This window comes from Monomorium pharaonis, chromosome 2 (genome assembly GCF_013373865.1).
Source record: "Monomorium pharaonis isolate MP-MQ-018 chromosome 2, ASM1337386v2, whole genome shotgun sequence".
Classification (NCBI taxonomy): Eukaryota; Metazoa; Arthropoda; class Insecta; order Hymenoptera; family Formicidae; genus Monomorium; species Monomorium pharaonis.
Window position 1 is genome coordinate 5,108,507 of NC_050468.1, and position 19,422 is coordinate 5,127,928.

At 33.8% G+C, this 19,422-nt stretch overlaps 3 protein-coding genes across 21 annotated transcripts; 1 reads left to right on the plus strand and 2 right to left on the minus strand.

Annotated features, from left to right (window-relative positions):
• Positions 1 to 120: 120 nt before the first annotated feature.
• On the minus strand, positions 121 to 4,453 carry LOC105833162 (mediator of RNA polymerase II transcription subunit 29). Of its 2 annotated transcripts, none has more exons than XM_012674679.3 (2): positions 4,144 to 4,453; positions 121 to 1,176 (listed from the first exon to the last, which is right to left on the minus strand). In XM_012674679.3, the coding sequence occupies exons 1-2, from the start codon at positions 4,320 to 4,322 to the stop codon at positions 561 to 563; spliced, it is 795 nt and encodes a 264-aa protein (XP_012530133.2). In that variant the 5' UTR covers positions 4,323 to 4,453; the 3' UTR covers positions 121 to 560. The 2 variants fall into 2 exon arrangements, with proteins under 2 accessions (XP_012530133.2, XP_012530135.1); XM_012674681.3 differs by having other exon boundaries at positions 121 to 1,189; positions 4,144 to 4,273.
• A 58-nt stretch (positions 4,454 to 4,511) lies between these two features.
• On the plus strand, positions 4,512 to 11,938 carry LOC105833160. Of its 3 annotated transcripts, none has more exons than XM_012674668.3 (7): positions 4,512 to 4,909; positions 5,761 to 6,200; positions 7,445 to 7,916; positions 8,004 to 8,161; positions 8,276 to 8,443; positions 8,560 to 9,105; positions 9,959 to 11,938. In XM_012674668.3, the coding sequence occupies exons 2-7, from the start codon at positions 5,804 to 5,806 to the stop codon at positions 10,081 to 10,083; spliced, it is 1,866 nt and encodes a 621-aa protein (XP_012530122.1). In that variant the 5' UTR covers positions 4,512 to 4,909; positions 5,761 to 5,803; the 3' UTR covers positions 10,084 to 11,938. The 3 variants fall into 3 exon arrangements, with proteins under 3 accessions (XP_012530122.1, XP_012530121.1, XP_012530120.1); XM_012674667.3 differs by having other exon boundaries at positions 4,513 to 4,909; positions 5,775 to 6,200; XM_012674666.3 differs by lacking the exon at positions 4,512 to 4,909 and adding an exon at positions 4,917 to 5,397 and having other exon boundaries at positions 5,775 to 6,200.
• A 96-nt stretch (positions 11,939 to 12,034) lies between these two features.
• On the minus strand, positions 12,035 to 17,409 carry LOC105833161. Of its 16 annotated transcripts, none has more exons than XR_003626705.2 (5): positions 15,657 to 16,303; positions 15,420 to 15,457; positions 15,019 to 15,318; positions 14,133 to 14,182; positions 12,035 to 13,863 (listed from the first exon to the last, which is right to left on the minus strand). XR_003626705.2 is itself a non-coding variant. In XM_036283545.1 (5 exons), exons 3-5 carry the CDS (start codon positions 15,178 to 15,180, stop codon positions 13,615 to 13,617), a joined length of 534 nt encoding a protein of 177 aa, XP_036139438.1. In that variant the 5' UTR covers positions 15,181 to 15,457; positions 15,657 to 15,714; positions 15,799 to 16,310; the 3' UTR covers positions 12,035 to 13,614. The 16 variants fall into 16 exon arrangements, 11 of the variants coding, with proteins under 11 accessions (XP_036139438.1, XP_036139443.1, XP_036139439.1 ...); XM_036283545.1 differs by having other exon boundaries at positions 14,946 to 15,457; positions 15,657 to 15,714; positions 15,799 to 16,310; XM_036283550.1 differs by having other exon boundaries at positions 14,946 to 15,489; positions 15,657 to 15,714; positions 15,799 to 16,310.
• Positions 17,410 to 19,422: the final 2,013 nt, after the last annotated feature.

Here is a 19,422-nt window from a genome sequence, read left to right on the forward strand (position 1 = left end):
AAAAATATGAAAAACTAGCCTACAATAAACGTAATGAAGAACAGGGAATGAAGAGCCGTTGACAATGTTAAATAAAGAAAACATATGAAACTGATTTCTTATTCAACATATTGAATCTTATTCTCTGTTTTACTATTCTTTATTTATTGTGTGTACAGAATCCTTTACTATTTATATGGTAGAACTGATGATAGAATAGAATGTTTACTATTTATATGATAGAACATGTTTCAAAATAAATGGCTAGTTAGACTTTCGCTACAGCATTAATTTCAATCCATTTCGAGTGTCAAATGTGTATATTCTCCAAACTTATTTAGCTTGAAGATATGTATATGGAATGTCTTACAATTTCTTATAAATATTAATTACATAACAACAATATATATATTTCGGTTTGCATATTAATTTATAATTTATTAAATATAACAATATTGTCATAAAAAAACTTATTATATTATTACTTGTACTATATCACGGAATAACAATCGTTCTTGCAGCATTTTACATTACGTTTCATTTCGAGCACTTAAAACGTTCCTTTAGAATATTTACGGAACTTAAGACTGCTCACCGGACGATATTGCGCGAGCGTGAGACATGAGAGTGTCATGAATCTCGCGAGCATATGCCACTTGCGCGCGCACTGTCATAAGAAATTGCGGATAAGACAATGCTGGTCCTTCCTGCGTGCTCACCGTGTCGGTGCGTGACGTTATAACCGACATCGGTAGGTACCGAACCGAACTGGAATTTTGAGACAAACATTCCACGGAGGTCTTCAAATGCAGCTCTATCTGATCGCAAATGGAATAGAATTCTTCCATGTTTTTATTAAATCGATGATCCGGCTGTTCTATACCCTTCATGGTCCCTACGTCGACTAAACTATTTTGATGCAACGTCTGCGCCGCGGTTTTGAGAGCTATGGCTAACGACTCTCTCAAAGGACCAACCAGAGACTTCACTTTGGAGATATTGTCAAGTTTGTCCTGTGTCTGCTGTTGCTGCTGTTGTTGCTGCTGCTGTTGCTGTTGCTGCTGCTGCTGCTGCACCTGTTGCTGCGTTTGCTGCGCCTGTTGTTGATTCTGAGACATTTGAGGATTTACCGGCTGTCCCATCTGTCCCACGCCCATAGCGCCCGATTGTTGAATTGGTGGAATATTCATCTCAATCCTGTTATATTGTTCTTTTCTTAATCATTTTTAATTTGTTCGACATGTCGAATCATGCAATAAATGATAAAATCTAATAACAGAAAAAAAAGATTTCTAAAAGTACTTTGTAAAGACAATTCATATAATTTTATCCTTAACAGGGTGACTTATTATAATCTTTTCATGCAATTTGCCCCAGTAGGCGGATATGTCCATTATCCGATGATATTGAAAAAATTATTTATATTATATATATATATATTTTTGTGTGTATTTATTTGAACAGTTAAGATGTTGTCGCTCTGTAAGAGAATGACAAACTCATAACTGACTGGTCATGAGTTTGATCTCAGATATCCAATATATAAATGAATTTTTAAATTCATAACTTTTAACAGGAGTCACAAAAGAACTCTTTAGATCTAAATAACATAAAGATTGATACAATCTCACCCACTCTTATCACATAATTATTACTATTGGAATAATTGAATAAAAATAATTATTAAAAAAATAATTTCTACATTTGACAATGGAAAAAAAGTAAATCAAATTTAAAATGTTTAAAATTTATTAAACAAACATCTATATAGTTTCGTAACATAGTCGTTAATCGTTAACAAATTCGTCAAATGTAAGCATTCAGTTCATAATATACAAAATGAAAAACATTTGATTATATTTGTAAATATATAATTAAATATCTAATCGCCCTCCAAAATTAATAAAAAAAACTTGTTTTAATAAGGTTCAAATTTTATAAAAATTAAAACAATATTTTAAGTATTCGAAGATTAATACATTAAAAATGCCATGCTTTTTAATGCAATTATAAAAATTAATTTCTGGTTTTATGTAATAATAATAATAATAGCTATTATAAATTAATAACGTATATTAATATTTGCAAATAAAAATAAATCGTTAATAGATTTAAAGTCTTACATGCTATTAAGTTTTAAAAAATATACAATTATTATCCAGTAAGCAAAGAACATTAAATCAATGTTTCAAAACATTGATTTTAAATGGATTTTATAAGCATTATGACACTAATTTTACATTTTTTAATAAACTGACTTTGCATATACGTCAGGCAATTGAAATCACTGATACTGTATCAGTGATTCTAACAAATTTTTTCCATAAGTATAAACTCTTCGGCACACGATACAATTTTTCATGCTAGCACGCATACGAAGCGTCTTACGATTAGTTTACGATTGGTAATATAATCATCCGAGCCAATCAGGACATGTAATAAGACGTCTCGGATACGATTTAGCATGAAAAATTGTATCGAATGCCGAAGGCTTAATAATTGCATATTTTTAAAAATTTGTTTACATGTAAGACTTTAAAACTATTCATTGATGATTTTATTTTCATTTACAAATATTAAAACAAATTATTAATTCATAATTATTACAAATCAAAATTTGTTTTTTATTATAACTACAAGAAGCACATAAAATGTCTTTTTAAAATCATATATCAATAAGTTAGATTAAAAATATTCAATGAATTAATGCAAAATTAAATGTTTATTTTTACACAAGTAAATATTAAAATAAATAATGGAGTGTATCAATATATCAGTGGCTGGATAAGTGAAATATATTATAATCTAATATCCAGATATAAACATTGTCCCAGTGTCCGATCAGAATTAGAAAATTGGTATTGAAGACAAAATAGTACGAGGATAAATATGAAATATGTTACCATTACTGACTGCGATCAGAGAGTACCTTTACAACTTTTGTAAAATTGTTTTATATGCTTTTTAATAAGGTTACAAAAACAAATTTTGATATTGTAATAATAATAATAGCCATCATAAATTAATAACTTATTTTAATATTTGTAAATAAAAACAAAATTTAAAAAATCTTGAATTAAATCTAAAAAAAATTGATTTACATTTAAATCTGACTAAAAGGGCAAGAAGCAATTGCATCGAAGAATCTTACAACAGTTGTAAGCTGATATTTTTCTGCTGAACACAGCCATTGATAAACAATGCAATACATATTCTTCATTATATTGTTCAGCGAGAAATTTCACTTAGCAAGCCAGCTCATATGGAGTTTCAAAAATCACGTTACATATTTATTTTGTAGATATTGTCTGCATATTTTTTATCTGCATTTATTGTTGTTAAAAATTATTTAACTTGTAAATTTAATGTTATTTTTAATTTAATCTATACCAAGTTGTTGCAACAAATTGTTTTTATAATTTTTGATAAAAATAAAATACTAAGCATACATTTAAATTAGGATTGTATTTTGTCATTAAATTTATATAAGTGTTTAATATTTCCTGTCAACATACTAATTTTTTTATTGTAAATACTGATACATGTTATGTCCAAATATTGATTTATAACATATTTCAATTATTTAGCCACTTGTACATTGGCACACTTCTTTATTTATTTAAATATTTCATTAATGACTTATAGATGGATTCAATTAACCCTTTGTTGACACTCTGGATGTGAACCACCCATATAGTAACTTTAACATTCTGTATCTTTTTCTTTTCTTTTTTGGACTATCTGTATCTTTTCCTTTTTCTTTTCTAGTTTTTCATTTATCAAAACAGCCTACCTTTTATATACAAAATAAGTATATGTCAAAATTGATTGAAAAAGAGATGTATCAACAAAGAGTTTATTTTTTCTACTTAAGGGAATTTTAAAGGAATTTTTAAGTAAAAATACTTAAGGGAATTTTTGACAAAAATGCAACATGGTATATATTTTATTAATAAAAATGTATTAAAATTTGTGCTACATATTAAAAATGGCTTATTTAGGACGAAAAATTAACGTTTCAGTAGCAATACTGTATTTATTTTCAACATTGATGCCATTTTGGGGTTAAATTCTTGAATAAGTTGGGTCTCATAGAAATACTTTAATTTACTAATAATGACGTAAATTTTATTAATTTAAAAGTACGCATTTACCAATTCTTACCGGATTTTTATAAATTTGTCGTGGTCAAATCGAAGGAAACTCTTGACAACAGTCACACAAATACAAGCAAGGTACGACAGGTTAAGCAAGCTCTCGCGATCATTGCAAGATTGCAACAGCAAACAAACTTGGAAATGCTTTGCGCGCGCAGCGCGCGTCGCGCTCGATCCGGCATGCATCGCTATGAATTGTGCCTTAACATCGGGCGACGCCTCTCATTGGCGATTTCTCAGAGACATCGGCCAATCGACGTGCGCGGCAAAGAGAACCGAGTCGAATCATGCATGGCGTTCGGTTGGGGGAACCGACGCCATCTAACGACTGGTATTCCTGCTTGCTCCTGCTGGTAAAGCCAGAGCCATCGTCAAAGAAGCGCGGAAGCTCCCTCATCACTTTTGTCGGTTGTTATTTGGCGGATTGTGCGTGCTTAAGCGTGCTCTGGTGTTCGTGTCGCTGTTACCCACGTCAACTACGTCGTCACGTTGTTTGTTATGGCGCGTATACGCCGCATGAAATGATAGGCGTGGGACGGAGCTCACTGCGTGCCGGCCAAGCGTTTGGGCGAACGAGCTAACCCGTGCGCGCGCGTGTGTGTGTGTGTGTGTGTGTGTATATGTGTGAGAGTGTGCGTGCGTGCGTGTGTTGGCAACGCAACGCAACGCGAGCGGCGGTGGTCAACCTCCCGGACACGGAGGATCCTACGCAATTGTCCGTTGACGGATTCCTGTTACGCGGCCGCTCTCATCCCCCCGCGAAATAGTCGCAGGTAATGTTAATGAGTGTGAGCGCGCTGTCCACGAAATGCCGCGCGCGCGTTTTGTCCCGCCAGCTGCGTCCCCGCGGCGAAAATCCGCCCGTGTTTATGTTTACTCCTTTAATTACCCCCTCCCCGCCCCAATCGTGTCCACTCGTTTCCGTGCTCGCATCTCGTATCCCGTCTTTCGCGATTTTCTCGTCGCTTTTCACCACGCGCTGGCCTCGTCCCCGCGTCTCTCTCTCTCTATCTCTCTCTCCCCTCCCTCTCTTTTCCTCTCCCACCACCTCTCTACATCTCTTCCTCTTCCTCCTCCTCTTCTCCTCCCCTCTCGCTTTCTTGCTGTCGCGCTCTCCCTGCGTTTTTCCTCCCTGTCGCGCGTTCTCCGTCTATTAGCAGAAACAAACTTTTCCATTTTTTTTATCACCAGATTATGTCCGCGGTAATGCGCTCGCGTACTCGATTTGCTGCTGCAGGATTATACAGAAAAGTGCCCATAAGTAGTCGCAATGATATTGCATTATATAAACTTTGTATTATCGTGACTTTTTTCTTAATTGCTCCGATATGTTCAGGACTAACAATAAATATGAAACTTGCAGCACATTTGGTTTAATTGTTATGGAGTAATCGTTAAATAAAGTAATTGTAGGAATGACTTTGTTATGTACAATTTGACTTTTAAAGTAATTATTAAAATATAGTCCTTATGTACTATATTTTCTAAGTGTACAATTAACAAGATGTTATTAAAACCAATTAAATAATTTATTGTTGACAAATTAATTGCAGATTATTGTTTCTTGCTTGTTGTTTTATCAATTTCATAATTTGTTTGAAAGTGAATGCAATCTGTTTTAAAGTCAATGTTATCCAGGTGTACCGCTGTACTCTATCAGCCATTCCATGCTTCCTATAAATGCCATGGCACATAAAGTGGTACCAGGATCAGAGTCGGGATCGATGAAACCTCTGACTGGCAGTGGACTGAGTTATGTCACGCTACAGCCGCCTACCCAACCACTCAGTCTCGTGCAGGACCACAGACCCTCGGTGTATCAGACCCCACCATACATAGGGAGTAACATGGAGAAGGAACCAGAAGCCGAAAAATTAATTCCAAATGGTGTGGAGATCACAAAAACAGAAACGGAGCAAGATGTGCCTGCTGCTGTAAAGCAAAATGATTCCAACAGGAACAACAACCTGAGTCCTGAGACTCCCACTCAAGAGCAGCCATGTGAGATACAATCGGAAACACAGGTGCTACCTACACCTTTAATCGAGTTTCCAATGAGTACTTGTAAGTATACAACAAGCTATTTCTTTCTTTATATATTGACCTTTTTTATTTAAAAGAAATATGTATTTAATAAATACTTTGCCACAGATGTAAGTAGTCCAGCAAAAAATTATTATGATTGCAAGAACTTGATTTAAAAGATTGACCTTGATCTTTATACATCTTCAAAAATGTACTGAGAGTACTGGTTTGGTGTTCTGAAATTGTTTTTATTATGCTGTAAGAGTGATAGTTACTATCTTTTTAATAACAAAAGTAGATCCTAGGAATTTACTGCATCCTCTGAAGGTGCAAATGTAATATATATGACAGTCGGTTGTTTTATAAAATAATCAAATATTGAGTGTGAATTAAGAAACATTTTTATGAAAAAATAAAAAAATACTTTATTAAGGACATGTCATTATACTAATATGCTATAACAATAATATGTACAAAGTTTTTTTAACATTAAATGAGTACACGAAAGTGTTAGCAGGTAAATTATAATATAAAAAAATTTTATATGAAAATACTCTAGAAATTTTTATAGTTTTAATCTTAATATACTGTGTGACACTGCAAATGTTACAATTTTTATTGCTCCCACAGTCTACTGACAATTTTGGAACAATTAAAATTTATTGTTTTTAGCAGTCATAAGTATTTTTAGCACATTTATGAAGATAAGCATAATCAACTGATTTGATTTACATTTATTGCCTCAATAGAGTCTAAAATTGCTTAGGGCTTAGGTATCTATTGGCAAAAATAAAATTTGTAAAAGCTAAATCATTTCTTGTAAATGGACAAATATAAATGATCAGACCAACACTAAAATTTTTAGTGTTGCAGCAGTATTTAGTGTTGCTATGCTGTATTAAATCTTCGGCACACGATACGATTTTTCATGCTAGATCGCATACTAATATGTGTCCTGATTGGCTCGGATGATTATGTCACCAATCGTAAGCCAATGAGAATACGTAGTAAAACGCCTCGTATGCGATCTAGCATGAAAAATCGTATCGTATGCCGAAGGCTTTACTTTACAATGTGATAAATGTTTATCTCTTGCATTACGATTATATATGTTAATGATATATCTGCCTTTGTTTTCCATGATACAAATAAATTTTAAAAATAACTAATTGTATATATTAAAATACATAAAATAATATAAAAGTATAAAAACAAAATATAAATGTAAACTTACATTACAAAAAGTAAAAGAAGATAAAACTCATATGCAATTATATTTGTAGCAATATGCACACCAGCACAAACTAAAGTTGAAGAAAAGAAGATTCCTGTAAATAATGAATCAAAGGAATCAGATGGCAAAACCGTTAATACTACTGTACATATAAAACAGTCTCCACATAAATCAGAAGAGACACAAGCAAAGAACGAGGTAGTAAGCCCAAAAGTAAAGCCCACGAATCAGAGTTCGAAAATATCAAGTGATAATGCTGCTGCGACATTAACTAGTACATATAAACCGGATGCGAAAGTCACTACCTCTCCGAAGACAACCAAACGAAAATCTAGAGAATTGAAGGATTTGAAAGCAGCCTCTGCTGCAGTTACTGATGGAGCAAGTAAACCTAAGAGAAACCGGATTCAAACGCAGCCCTATCAAAGCCCGTTACCAGAGATTGCTTTACTGGAGAGAAGTCTCAATAGGACTCCTGGTTCTGGTAAAACTGCTGACGACAAGCTCATCCTATTTTATAAGTAAGCGTTCTCTGTTTTACAAAATGATTTAAACAATTTAACATTTTTTGTGAGAGCGTAAATTAATTATTAAATATTTATTATTAGAAACGAATTTTTGGCTGTGAGAAATGCAGAAGGAAGCTTTTTTGTTTGTCAAGCGATGCAAAACATCTACAAATCGAGCAGACGTATTCGTATACGTTGGCTATCTCAAGATAAAAACAATGGCGAAATCTATTCACCTGATTTCTATGACACCATAGGTATTATCATGCATTATTTTCATTTATAGAATTATTATACTTTTGTCTAATATCTATAAAAACATGTTTATTTATTATAACAATACATGTTATATTTATCTCGATTGTTTTCAGATTTTGATTGTATATTAACAAGTTTGAATCTAAACAAAATAGAAAAGCAAAGGTTCTGGTTAACTAAATTAGAACTGTTACGTATAGAAAATATCTTGAAACGAGCTATTGATTTTGAATCTGGAGTGTCTGAGAAACCTCAAGTTACAGAAGAACATCCCGATGGATGTAAGTAATTATAATATTACCGAGAAGAATAATTATACATGCTTAATTTAAGAGTCTTGTCTGATAATGGTTTAATATATTAAATCAGTAATCCCAATGTATTTTGATTTTTACAGTGGATTTGTCACTTTATAAAGATGAGTCGCAGCTAAAGAGAAGAAAAAACTTGCACAGCGAGAAATCGAATCGTAAAAAATCTAAGCGAGCTACGGATTCTACGGATGACGATACAGACGAAGAAGAATCGGATCAAAATTTAAAAGCATCTAAAGCAAGTCGCCCGAAGAAACGATCGATTAAGGCATTAGCGATTGCTAAATCTGTTGCAAAGGGCAGCAGCAGGGCAGAGAGAGCATTAAACAGAAGCACGAAATCCAGCAGTAATTTAGATAGCGATCTTGTTACTAATGCTGCTGCCGTTATTACAACTACTACTATCGCGACTACCATTGCAGCTGCTGCAGCAGTTGCCACTACTAACGCTGCTAGTGTTCCCGTAACTGCAGTTACTGCTATGACTACAACTGTAGTCAATCCCGCTACCAATGTTTCCGTCGTGGCGGATACCAAAAATAATATAGAAATAAAAAAATTGGATTTAAAGAAGAATGGCAAGCAGCAAAATAATGGCACCAGAGGAGTTCCAAGAACAAAACCCGGAGGTAAAAAACATTTTATACAATTTTGTACTGTAAATGATCTTTGTGCAGTTTTTCAAATATATCTTATTTAAAAAATTTTACCAAAAATTCAGTTGCTTAATATAACTTGTAAACTTTAAGAAAATTGAACTTGATATGATAAAAGATATACATTAGAAGGGAAAGAATGAGATTAAGGAACATTATATTTTAGTTAATTAGAACTAACTGATTCATAATGTAACTACATATAATAGAGAATAAATAGAAATTTATTAGTAATAAATGAATACTCATTATATTATAAATAGAAGTTTTTCTGATAAACAATGTGAATCAGATTAAGAAAAAACGGAAGCACGAAAAAGATTGGAAACGATAGAAGTCGGAAAATACATATATATACAATTATCTAAAATCACTGGTTCTATCTTATGTTCCCCTTAATACTATGCAATTTCATAAAAACAGGATTTCGATATTTCTGATAATTTCGGAAATTTTCAAGTCAATTAAAATGACTCACTCTGTGTATATGTATACTGCATAAAGCACTCTTAAACGTTGGATACATGCATATTTTATCATAAAATTTAATTAAATTACTTCATTTGAAAGCCACAAGCCCTCTAAGCTAGATTGAAGTAATTAATACCTAAACGAATTATAATACCTAACATACATTTCAAAATATTATATCTAAACAGAGTATAGAGTAATCAGTTTTGACTGCCACCACCAAAGTGTAGTGCAAACTAGTGAATATATTATGGTATTCAATAAACCTCTCCTTTTTCCTATATATTGCATTTAAAGATTTATTCATAATGAAGTTAGAATTATATCTTTTACTGAAATTTGATTAAATTTAAAGGTTCTGCTCAAGCCACGCAGCAATCGAATAAAATGACCGGACGTCCGAAGCGTGTGACCGCTACCACTGGCGTTGTTTCGACCGAAGAAGCCTCTTCAAGGAAGAAACCACGTGGTCGGGCATAAAATTAACTTAATATTGCTTTTTTTATGCTACAGTTACAGCCGAGTCTGTATCGTAGGCAATATGTACGTGTGGTACTCCACTTGAAATTGCAATCAATTTGTTATGTAATATATACATATGTATGGATCTCAAGATTCTTAAATGTATCATGTATTGCAATAATATTATAGTCCAATGATACGGGATCAACGACTTGTATCTTCGATCAGTCAAGTCGCATTTAAAAAAAAATTTAAAAATAAAGATAAAAAAGATTTATGCGAGCAATATTGTGATATCATGCAAAATTTGTACATATCGTCTACGTCTCAGACTCCTTCAAGGGAAGAAAGTCACGGAATGTGTGGGAACGGTACCTTAAGTTGAGTAATAATTAATCTACAGGGTGTCACATACTAATGCACTCTTGCAATAGTCTATTTTTGATGTTGTGAGTGAACCGTACGTGATTCAGTTAATTTTAATGTACACTTTCCATTGGATATGATATATATTATGTACAAATACACATGTCTGGGAGAAGCAGAAGTTATCTGTAAAACAGAGAAAGAAAAAGAAGAAGAAAGATACAAAGAAATAAAAAAATGTCGACAAAGAAAACGAGCACAATCCCAAGTATTACCGATCCCCCGAGGTAACTCTTGGTCGATCGATCGGTAAAGGATTTCGAAGTACAATACATTACTGTACATTATGCTGAATCCTTGCTGTTAAAAAAATAGCACGTAAAAATGGTCCAGCGCCTATATAGACAGGCAGAGTAAAGAAGTGCCCTGAATTGTCTCCTTGTCAATCCAAGGATTCGCGAGAGAGACTCGTGAGCGAAAAGTAGCACATTGCTAATAGGTTGTTTTTTCAATTTGCACTTGCAAACGGCCCGTTGTAAAATCGCAGGGTTCGTAATTGAACGGAGATTGAGAGAAAGAGAAAAAGTGAATGAGTGAGTGATGCCACATTATTATGATTTTAGTTACATAAACATAATGTTTAGAAGAAGAGAAAAACAATATTTACTTATTTAGAGTGATAAGTCTTGAATTTTAATTGTAAAAATCTTGATTTATGTACGTGTTAATTTTAATCTCCCTTTTTTCATCGAAGATTATAACGATGATTATATAAGTGTATATTTAATATTATATGTTAGACAGTTATAATTCATATATTTCGCCAAATTTACATACAAATTTATATAAATTTACATATATTTTAATACAGCGCATATTTTATATTCTGTACGTTTGTTGTGAAACAAACGCTTGTGTCAGTGTACTTTTTTCCATGGCAAAACCATTAGGGCACGTCTAAACGGATCACTCTGTGGTTGTCATTGAGTAAGTGCCGATCTGTTCAGATGAACTACTTTGTGATACGACAGAGAAGACAAGGGCACTTTCTCGTATCGTTCTGAAAATTAGAGCGATCACATTGCTAATTGCTTAGCACGTTATCACATGTAACAGAGAAGCTTCTTTGTTGCATCACAAAGTGACTTGTCTAAACAGGTCGGCTTGCGTTTACGCAGCGACAGAGTAGTTTATTTGGAACGCGCTTAAGAACCGTATATTGTTTGATTGTGTAATGTGTAATGTATGTTTCTCTTTTTATACATTATGACAGTAGAGATACGAGGATCTGCGAAGCAGATAGATTTATAATGTTCTAAGAGATCGTGGCAGCTTCGAGCATTTAAACGAGGGAGTGGAATGCCCATACATCGTCGATTGCGAGGATGGATTTTTTTACTTGAATTCCGTGTGGAGATATGTGTAAACGTATTTTATTGATCGTTAAAATAATGTTTTGCTTGATTTCGCCTGAACACATGTACATAAAGCGATTAGATAATCAAAATTGTTGCATACGAAATGTTACCACCGAGGAACCTTTCCCTCGTGACGTTCCGAGTAAAATTAGGGCAATCACATTGCAATCCACTTAACACGTATCACACATGACACTGCTTTTTATTTAGTAATTATGCAATTCTCTAAATAATCGCTTATTGTTTTTTCGCTAATCATGGGCGCAATACATTGAGTGCAAATACGCGATCCTGCGACACCATTCAAGAAAAGGAGAGAACAGGCATATCGACCTCTGCTCGAAAAAAGAAGATAGAATACGATATAATTATAACTAAATGATTAAGGTGGAATTTTTAATTCTCGAGATGGAACACGAGTTATGGGACACGACATTACACGAGTAAGATATCAATCCTGTCATACTTGGTCCATTGCACATTGTATTTGAGAAATATACGCATACAAGGCATATTGTATAAATTTAAGTAAAGAATTCTAATAATAATATACACATGCAGAATTATTTGCTCATCTTATTTTACTTGATTTCGCTTTACGAATGCTTGACGCGTTTTTTTTTTGTTTGTTTAAAAAAGAAAGTACAAACGCATTTATCAACAAAATGTGCAATTACGCATAACTATCGATATGAAAATGACGCTTTCACATCTAGAGATCGTTCTTCATTATTAAGTGCGACTAACTTGAGGAACGGTCAAATTTCAATTCTTGAAATATCCTCTTAGACACAAAAATTTAAGATGTGCGTATTTTTTATATCAACTAAATTTAAACATCTTTTAAACGTAATACTTTTAAATATTAGTTATCACAACGGAAAAAAATATTTTAAAGGTAAAACATTGACGGTTCTTTATATGCTTTGCAATTATGTTTAAATTTTTCAAAATCTAATATTTTTCAAATACTTCCATTCTCTATATAGCTTACAGGGATTGTTTCGCTTCTTAAATTATTCTACTAATCATTTTTTTAATTAAGCTGATAAAAATGTGTCTTAAATATTTGTTTGAAAACACATTTTTAAAAAAATCGGATTAGTCATGACCAGTTCTTTGTAAGATGTAATAATAAAAATGTAATTCATTGTTGCGCGATTATTTTTCCCCGATTCAAAAAGAAAAGATAATTCACCGGGAGACATGCCTGCCGAATCATCATCATTTTTATATTTTATTTAATTTTCATCTCAAACTCGCACTCTGATAACTCCTAATGGGCAAACAGGAACATCGTCGGGTTACGATGACATCGACGCATGTATCAAACAATAATAATCGTCGAATTATCATTGTTACGTCCGGCTAAATAATTTACGCCATCCGTCACGAACATACGATGCGTTGTGCCACGGTAACCGAACGTTGGCGAATTCACGCGCTCTTGGTGCCGGGCCCGGTGTATCGCGCTGCGAGCATGCGGCCCGCTCTGGCGGCGCGCATGCGTCAATTAAAAACACCATTAATGAACCGAATTAGATATCGAAAAATTTCCAAAAGGAGAGTGATTCTCCCCCTAGCCGGCTTCCTTCTGAGGCGCCTCGGCTCTAGATTATTGGTAATAATTGCGCAAATCAATTAATTAATTTGATTCTTTAATTACTCCTTGGAGAAGGGGTAAGCCTACGCTCTCGCTGGCGCCGGTGCATTTGCACTCGCGCGAGACCATTTGGGTAGGGCAGCAAGAGCTGAACACCCTTATTTAACCACTTCGTCGGCATTGACGCCATATGGCGCGGAAAATATGTGTGCCCCCAGGGGGCATTGACGCCATATGGCGCACATCTTCCTTCGCCCAATGGATTTCCGTCCCAAAAGGGTACACAGTACCACGCTTTAAAGGCTTAGAGGGCGGCAATCGTGGGGGGTCAGATTGTGCCCTGGTTTCCAATAGACTGATCTTGTTAAAGTAGGATCTTCTGCATGTAGAGCCCACGTCCCCCTTCACAACCTGCAAGGAAAGTCCTTCGGCACGCACTCAACAAAGACATTAGTCTAGACGGTAACTCCATGCATTAAATTTGTAATTTACTCTCTAGTACAAATCTGATTATTGCCTTGGCGATACTATATTCAAAATAGAAATCAGATATTCAATTATATAGGGAGCGATGAGTCTAAGTTCAAATAATCTTTTATACAGATTCTCCCTGGGTCTTATGAGATTGGGACAACCCCAGAAAATATGATTAATATCCTGAATAAGGTATCCACACTTACAGTTTGTCGACTTGGACCAACCAAATTTAAATTTTGTAGCATTTGTATAGCTGTAATTCGTAATAATTCTTGAGAGGATGCAGGAACCCAGTCAGAAATGATTTCTCGAAAAGACGTCGTTTCGATGTCGAAAAGAGAAGTCGAAAATCCAGCTGAACACTCTATAGTTGAATATTTCGGTTGAACTTGTTTTTCTTGCTTTTGTTTTTATTTAACATTTTGTAATCCAATGTTTGAGAGTGCACATTCAATATTAACTGTATACCTTCAACCGATAGAAATTGAGTGTACATCCCCAACGTTTCGAGTGAGTTCCAAATGCGCACAGTAACAAACGGACACCACCAATCAAATTCTATAAATTCATCCTAACCCTAACCAACCCAGTAATCTGATTGGTGATGTCTGTTTGTTATTGTGCGCATCTGGGACGCTCCCCTTTCAAATATTCAATATTTAAATCCATACTTTGGTATGAACACTCAATCATTGGGTGTACACACTCAATGTTCGAGTATAAACACTCAATCTTTAGTGTAAATACTCAAGATTTGAACGTATACACCTAAATTTGGGAGTAAACTCTTAAAATCGAGTATTAACACTCAATTTTCAGTGTAAACTCTCAAAATTAGAGTGTTTTTTCCGTGAGGGTTGAAATTTCGACACAAGTTTCGAATCAACAGCTCTTCGATATTAACGACATCGAAACGATATCATTTCGAGAAATCATTTCTGACTGGGAACGAGGAAATCCAAACTTGGAAACTCGAGCAACATTCCATTCAGTGAAATTGTTTATGAAATAATTACCGGTGTTTATGTTAATTCTATTAAGAAAGTCAATATCTGATGTTTCATAGTCTTTAATTAAAGCTGTAATGACCTCTGGGAAAGCTATATAGTTGAACTTATCAATCGAATCACCAATCAGCGTCCCATCCTGAGCCGTGCTATCCACTTTATCGTTCCTTTCTATGTTTTTGTGTGCTGGACACCATGTAAATCTTATCTTGTGATCCCTTTTTTTAGCTACGGCAAGTTGCATCCTTATTCTGTCCAGCCAAGTTTAATAATAGTATTTCGATATACCTCCTCCGAGGATTTAATCACCTCTAGGTTGCTTTTAGAGTCAAAACAGATGTTCAATTCTTTCCAATCATTTTCCAGGACTATTTCTAAGGCCCTGGAGATTGCAATAGATTTTGCGGAGAAGGAGCTCGAATACTGATTCAGTCTATATTTATAAGAATAATCCTGGTGAGGAACAAAAATAGCACAACTCACCAGAGGTCCTCCCTCTTCCACGGGAGTTCTAGAACCGTCTGTGAAAAGAGTGATTTCATTATTCGAGGAACTGTAAAAAGAAATTAAATTGATAAATGCATTATTAGGATTATTACAACGGAGGGCCATAGGGCCCGAACTGAGATCGACCTCAGTATCAGTAAGATCGATTGGTGACGGAAGGGGGAGGGCAGGATGAATCCCATTGATACAGGAGACCCTCAAAAGAGAACTCACCGCAGGCCATCTATCAACAATGTACGGGATGTTCCTATTCGCTACCCTTCTAGTTAACCTATATGAATGATAGTTTTTAATTTTGTTGATTATGATATCTTTTCAGTTGAATCAATTTACATAGATATTTATCCGTCCTAACCATAATCCTCTTCGAAAGACAAGGTTAAAACTGTTTGCTGAATATCCAGACCACTCTGTTGAGTTGATCTAGGGAGTCCAAGCGCGGATTTATAGTCCTAGGGATTTTTCCAGAGCGCAAATATATGAACAGGCAGCACTGTGGTACCACATGCATCCCCACTCCATTTGGGCGCCAATTGTGGCATTAATGAATCTTATGCAGTCCTGAGAACTGACCCCCCAAGAAGAACCAGCAATCCATTTTAAAATGTTTGAATATCTCCTAATTCTATTCTTCAAATCGTCAATGTGGAACTTCCACCTGAGAGACTCATCCATAATTAAGCCAAGGTATTTGACCCTGTTCTGAAGCCGAATTGATCTATTATCCAGAAGTAATGTTCCATTGTTAACTGGCGATTTTATTCTATTAAAAATAATACATTGAGTTTTCTCCAGAGACAAACTAAGATCCAATGAGGCCAATCATTTTTATAAATTAATAAAAGAGAGAGAAAGAGAATTAATCATTCATTCATTCATTCGTTCATTCATTCATTCATTCATTTATATATTCATTCATTTCTTTTTTTTAGTTTGAGAAAGATTTCAAAAAGAAAATGAAACATACATATATAGTTGCAACACATATCGGTACACCCTTTATCTCCCATTTCATGGAGCCGTGTAAATGCTATCGACGTCTAATCGACGTCGTGCGTCGATCTGATTTATTATACCTGGGAAAGCTGTAGACGCCATCGACGTCTGATCAATGTCGATCTTGCCATTTTTCCCTGGAAAAGCACTGTGTGCAAATGCACTGTGTCCACCCTCTATTCCCTCCTTCCGTTCGCTGCCAATACCTCTTGCCCTGTCACATTCTCTCCTGTTACTTTATTTCTCCAAGATTAATATATGTGTACTTTAATTCTGGGAAAGGATTTTCAAATCTATAAAAGAAATACATACATTTGATATGATCTCGAGCATTTTCCTCTAGATTTTTGTGCAAGAACTTGAGCCCATGAGTGGATTCTTGATGGAAAACTGTCTGATGGACTTTCGGTGAATTAGCAACGCGACGCTAAAAAAAAAACAAAGGATGCAATCTGCACATTATTTGTTCTTCTGTCAGATGTTTTTTTAAATTAGAAGTTTCGAATAATTAGCCAGATTTAATAATCACGGAGATTTAATATGGTGACATCGAAAAAAAATCTAGGATATACGAAAGAGGATCATCAACAGGCGGTGCTAATAAATTCAATGAAATAATAAACTTCTTGAATGTGAATATAGCAGTTGTGTGGAAACGGGGTGAATCGGTCACGGAACTCGAAGCAGCGAATGAACCGACACGGTGTCGTCCGGAAGGATAACTTTTCTTTTATCAGTTTCCTCAGGCGTACTTTAATTCTGTAAAAGACTTACATTCTATAAAGCCAATAAAAAAATTAGTTTATTAAAAAGGTTGATACAATAGTTTTAGAATCCTCTTAAAGATCTTTTTCGCATCTGTTACGTTCTTTCTCAACTTTTATGTCCTTGCAACAATAAATCCTTTTCCTTTTCTGAATACAACGTGTATGTCTTAAAAAAATTTTATGAAATTTTGATGATTATTTAACAAAATTTTATTTATGTTTCGCTAAAAACATAATGGAATTTGCATTTAATAAAAATGACATTTTAATGAAAATTTATTAAAAATTAATAAAATCAAAAGAAAATTTTTGTTAAAGAAGAAATACAAAAATTTGATTAAATTTAAATTAAAGTGTTGATAAAATTGCACTGAAAACTTACAAATACTTCATAATGACATTTTAATAACATTTTATTGAAATAAATGGTTTCTTATGTTATCGAAATGTAATCAAAATTTTTTATTAGCACATCAGAATCGGAGATTTGTGAGAGCAGATTGGCTTTGCATGTGGTTCTCATCATTTGATAAATCTCTTTTCTGCTCTCGATCACAGTCTTACTACAATTGAAACGTTAAAAACATTTGTATTTTTTATAATAAAAAACAAGGGTATTAAAAAAATTGATGATAACAATGTTGTGGACTTCACAGGCACAGGCTGATAGAAGAAACACAATTACGCCACGATTGTAGAAGTAAAGAATCCTTCAGTACCTTTGGCAGGCCTAAATTCGGGACGAGCTTTAGCATCTATTCTTTTTTGTTTACTTTCTGGCTCTATCTCAGCGACGAAAAGATGAAAATGATTTTAATGGTTTTATCGAAATCGGAAGAAAGTTATTATCAAAACTTTATTTAAAAAATGCAACACTGACACAGTTTAGAAGTAAAATGTGGAAGCATATTTTTTAAGTAAAATTAACATTTCTAATACACGAAAAAGTTATAGGTCTAGGTCTTAAATTTTCTCTCATTTTCTAGTCTAAAAGCGTCTTAAAAACAAATTAGTTTAGGAAAGCCAGAATTTTTCATTTTTCATCAAATAAATAAAATAAAATTAAATAAATAAATAAAACTTGTTTTTCAAAAGCTCAACTTTTAATCTAATTTTTTATTTCGAATCACAAAAATATAAAAAAATCAAGATAATTTTGGTTTTAATAAGTCACAAGTATTTTGATTAAAGGGTTAGTGGCAGTCAGCAAGCTAAAAAAAACGGACTTTGCGATTTTTTTCGGAGACTTATTTATATTTTTAATTAAAATAATTTTAATGTATCATAAAGTAAGTTTTTTGTCTACAAAAATTTTCATGCAAAAATATTTATTCGTTTGGGCATAACAGCTGATGGCGTGGACGGTTTTTTAAAAAAGGTAGCTTGCGGTGAGCAAGATTTCTCGGGACTGAATCATCTATAAACAAAAATAGGAATGGATTGAGAAAATATATTAGTTTGGCGGGGGGGGTCCCTGATCGAAGGATTTTGGAAAAAATTAATTGAAAACAAAATGGCGGACATTGGAAGTAAAAACTCAATTTTTACCTAAAAAAGCGTTTATTTTGACAATAAAAAAGTATATAAAAAGAATAAAAAATCCTTCGATCAGGGATCCCCTAATTATGTACAAAAAAAGTCTTTAAACTTTCAGAACTATGAGAACGTTGAGTCGTTTTTCAGCAATCTTGCTCACCGATTTGAAAAATGCTGTTTCGAGAAAAACGCATTTAAAGTTTCAAGTTCTGATTTAAATTAAAAATTTTTTTTCTTAACTTACACTGAGTCGTCTATTCCAGGGCCATACAGAGTATCTTCTTCTGACAGAGTCGCTTCTAAAATATCAATGCAGATATACACACATACCAGTATTCTTAACAAAAGCAGAGAGCAGCTGCCGCTGGTTTGCCGGGCTACCTGCTTCGAACAGAGCAATCGTTACAGCTCTATAACTCCGTCCCTTTCAATCAGATTAGCTTGAAACTTTCAAGGAATATTCTTGAAATGTTTTATTTTTAGGAAATAGCAAAATTGAAAAATCGATTTTTTCAAAGTTACTGACTGCTACTAACCCCTTAAAGAGATAGTTTTTAAATCCACTGAGAAATCCGAAAAACAATGGTCATTGATGAATCATACAAAAGTCAAATGGACATATTGTGAATAAATTATTTTATTAATTGAAAATTAATCTTTAAACTTTAATAAATAAGAGA

Excerpts from the sequence above, each read along its gene's own strand:
- LOC105833162 (XM_012674679.3), bottom strand. The coding sequence starts at position 4,322 with ATGCATGCCGGATCGAGCGCGACGCGCGCTGCGCGCGCAAAGCATTTC. Across the intron at positions 1,177-4,143 it reads GACAAATTTATAAAAATCCG|GATTGAGATGAATATTCCAC; the intron begins GTAAGAATTGGT and ends ACAATATAACAG.
- LOC105833160 (XM_012674666.3), top strand. The coding sequence starts at position 5,331 with ATGTCCGCGGTAATGCGCTCGCGTACTCGATTTGCTGCTGCAGGATTA. Across the intron at positions 6,201-7,444 it reads CGAGTTTCCAATGAGTACTT|CAATATGCACACCAGCACAA; the intron begins GTAAGTATACAA and ends TTATATTTGTAG. Across the intron at positions 7,917-8,003 it reads AAGCTCATCCTATTTTATAA|AAACGAATTTTTGGCTGTGA; the intron begins GTAAGCGTTCTC and ends ATTTATTATTAG.
- LOC105833161 (XM_036283545.1), bottom strand. The coding sequence starts at position 15,180 with ATGCAACTTGCCGTAGCTAAAAAAAGGGATCACAAGATAAGATTTACA. Across the intron at positions 14,183-14,945 it reads TAGAATTAACATAAACACCG|CTATACAAATGCTACAAAAT; the intron begins GTAATTATTTCA and ends TACGAATTACAG. Across the intron at positions 13,864-14,132 it reads TTGGTCCAAGTCGACAAACT|GTTGTGAAGGGGGACGTGGG; the intron begins GTAAGTGTGGAT and ends CTTTCCTTGCAG.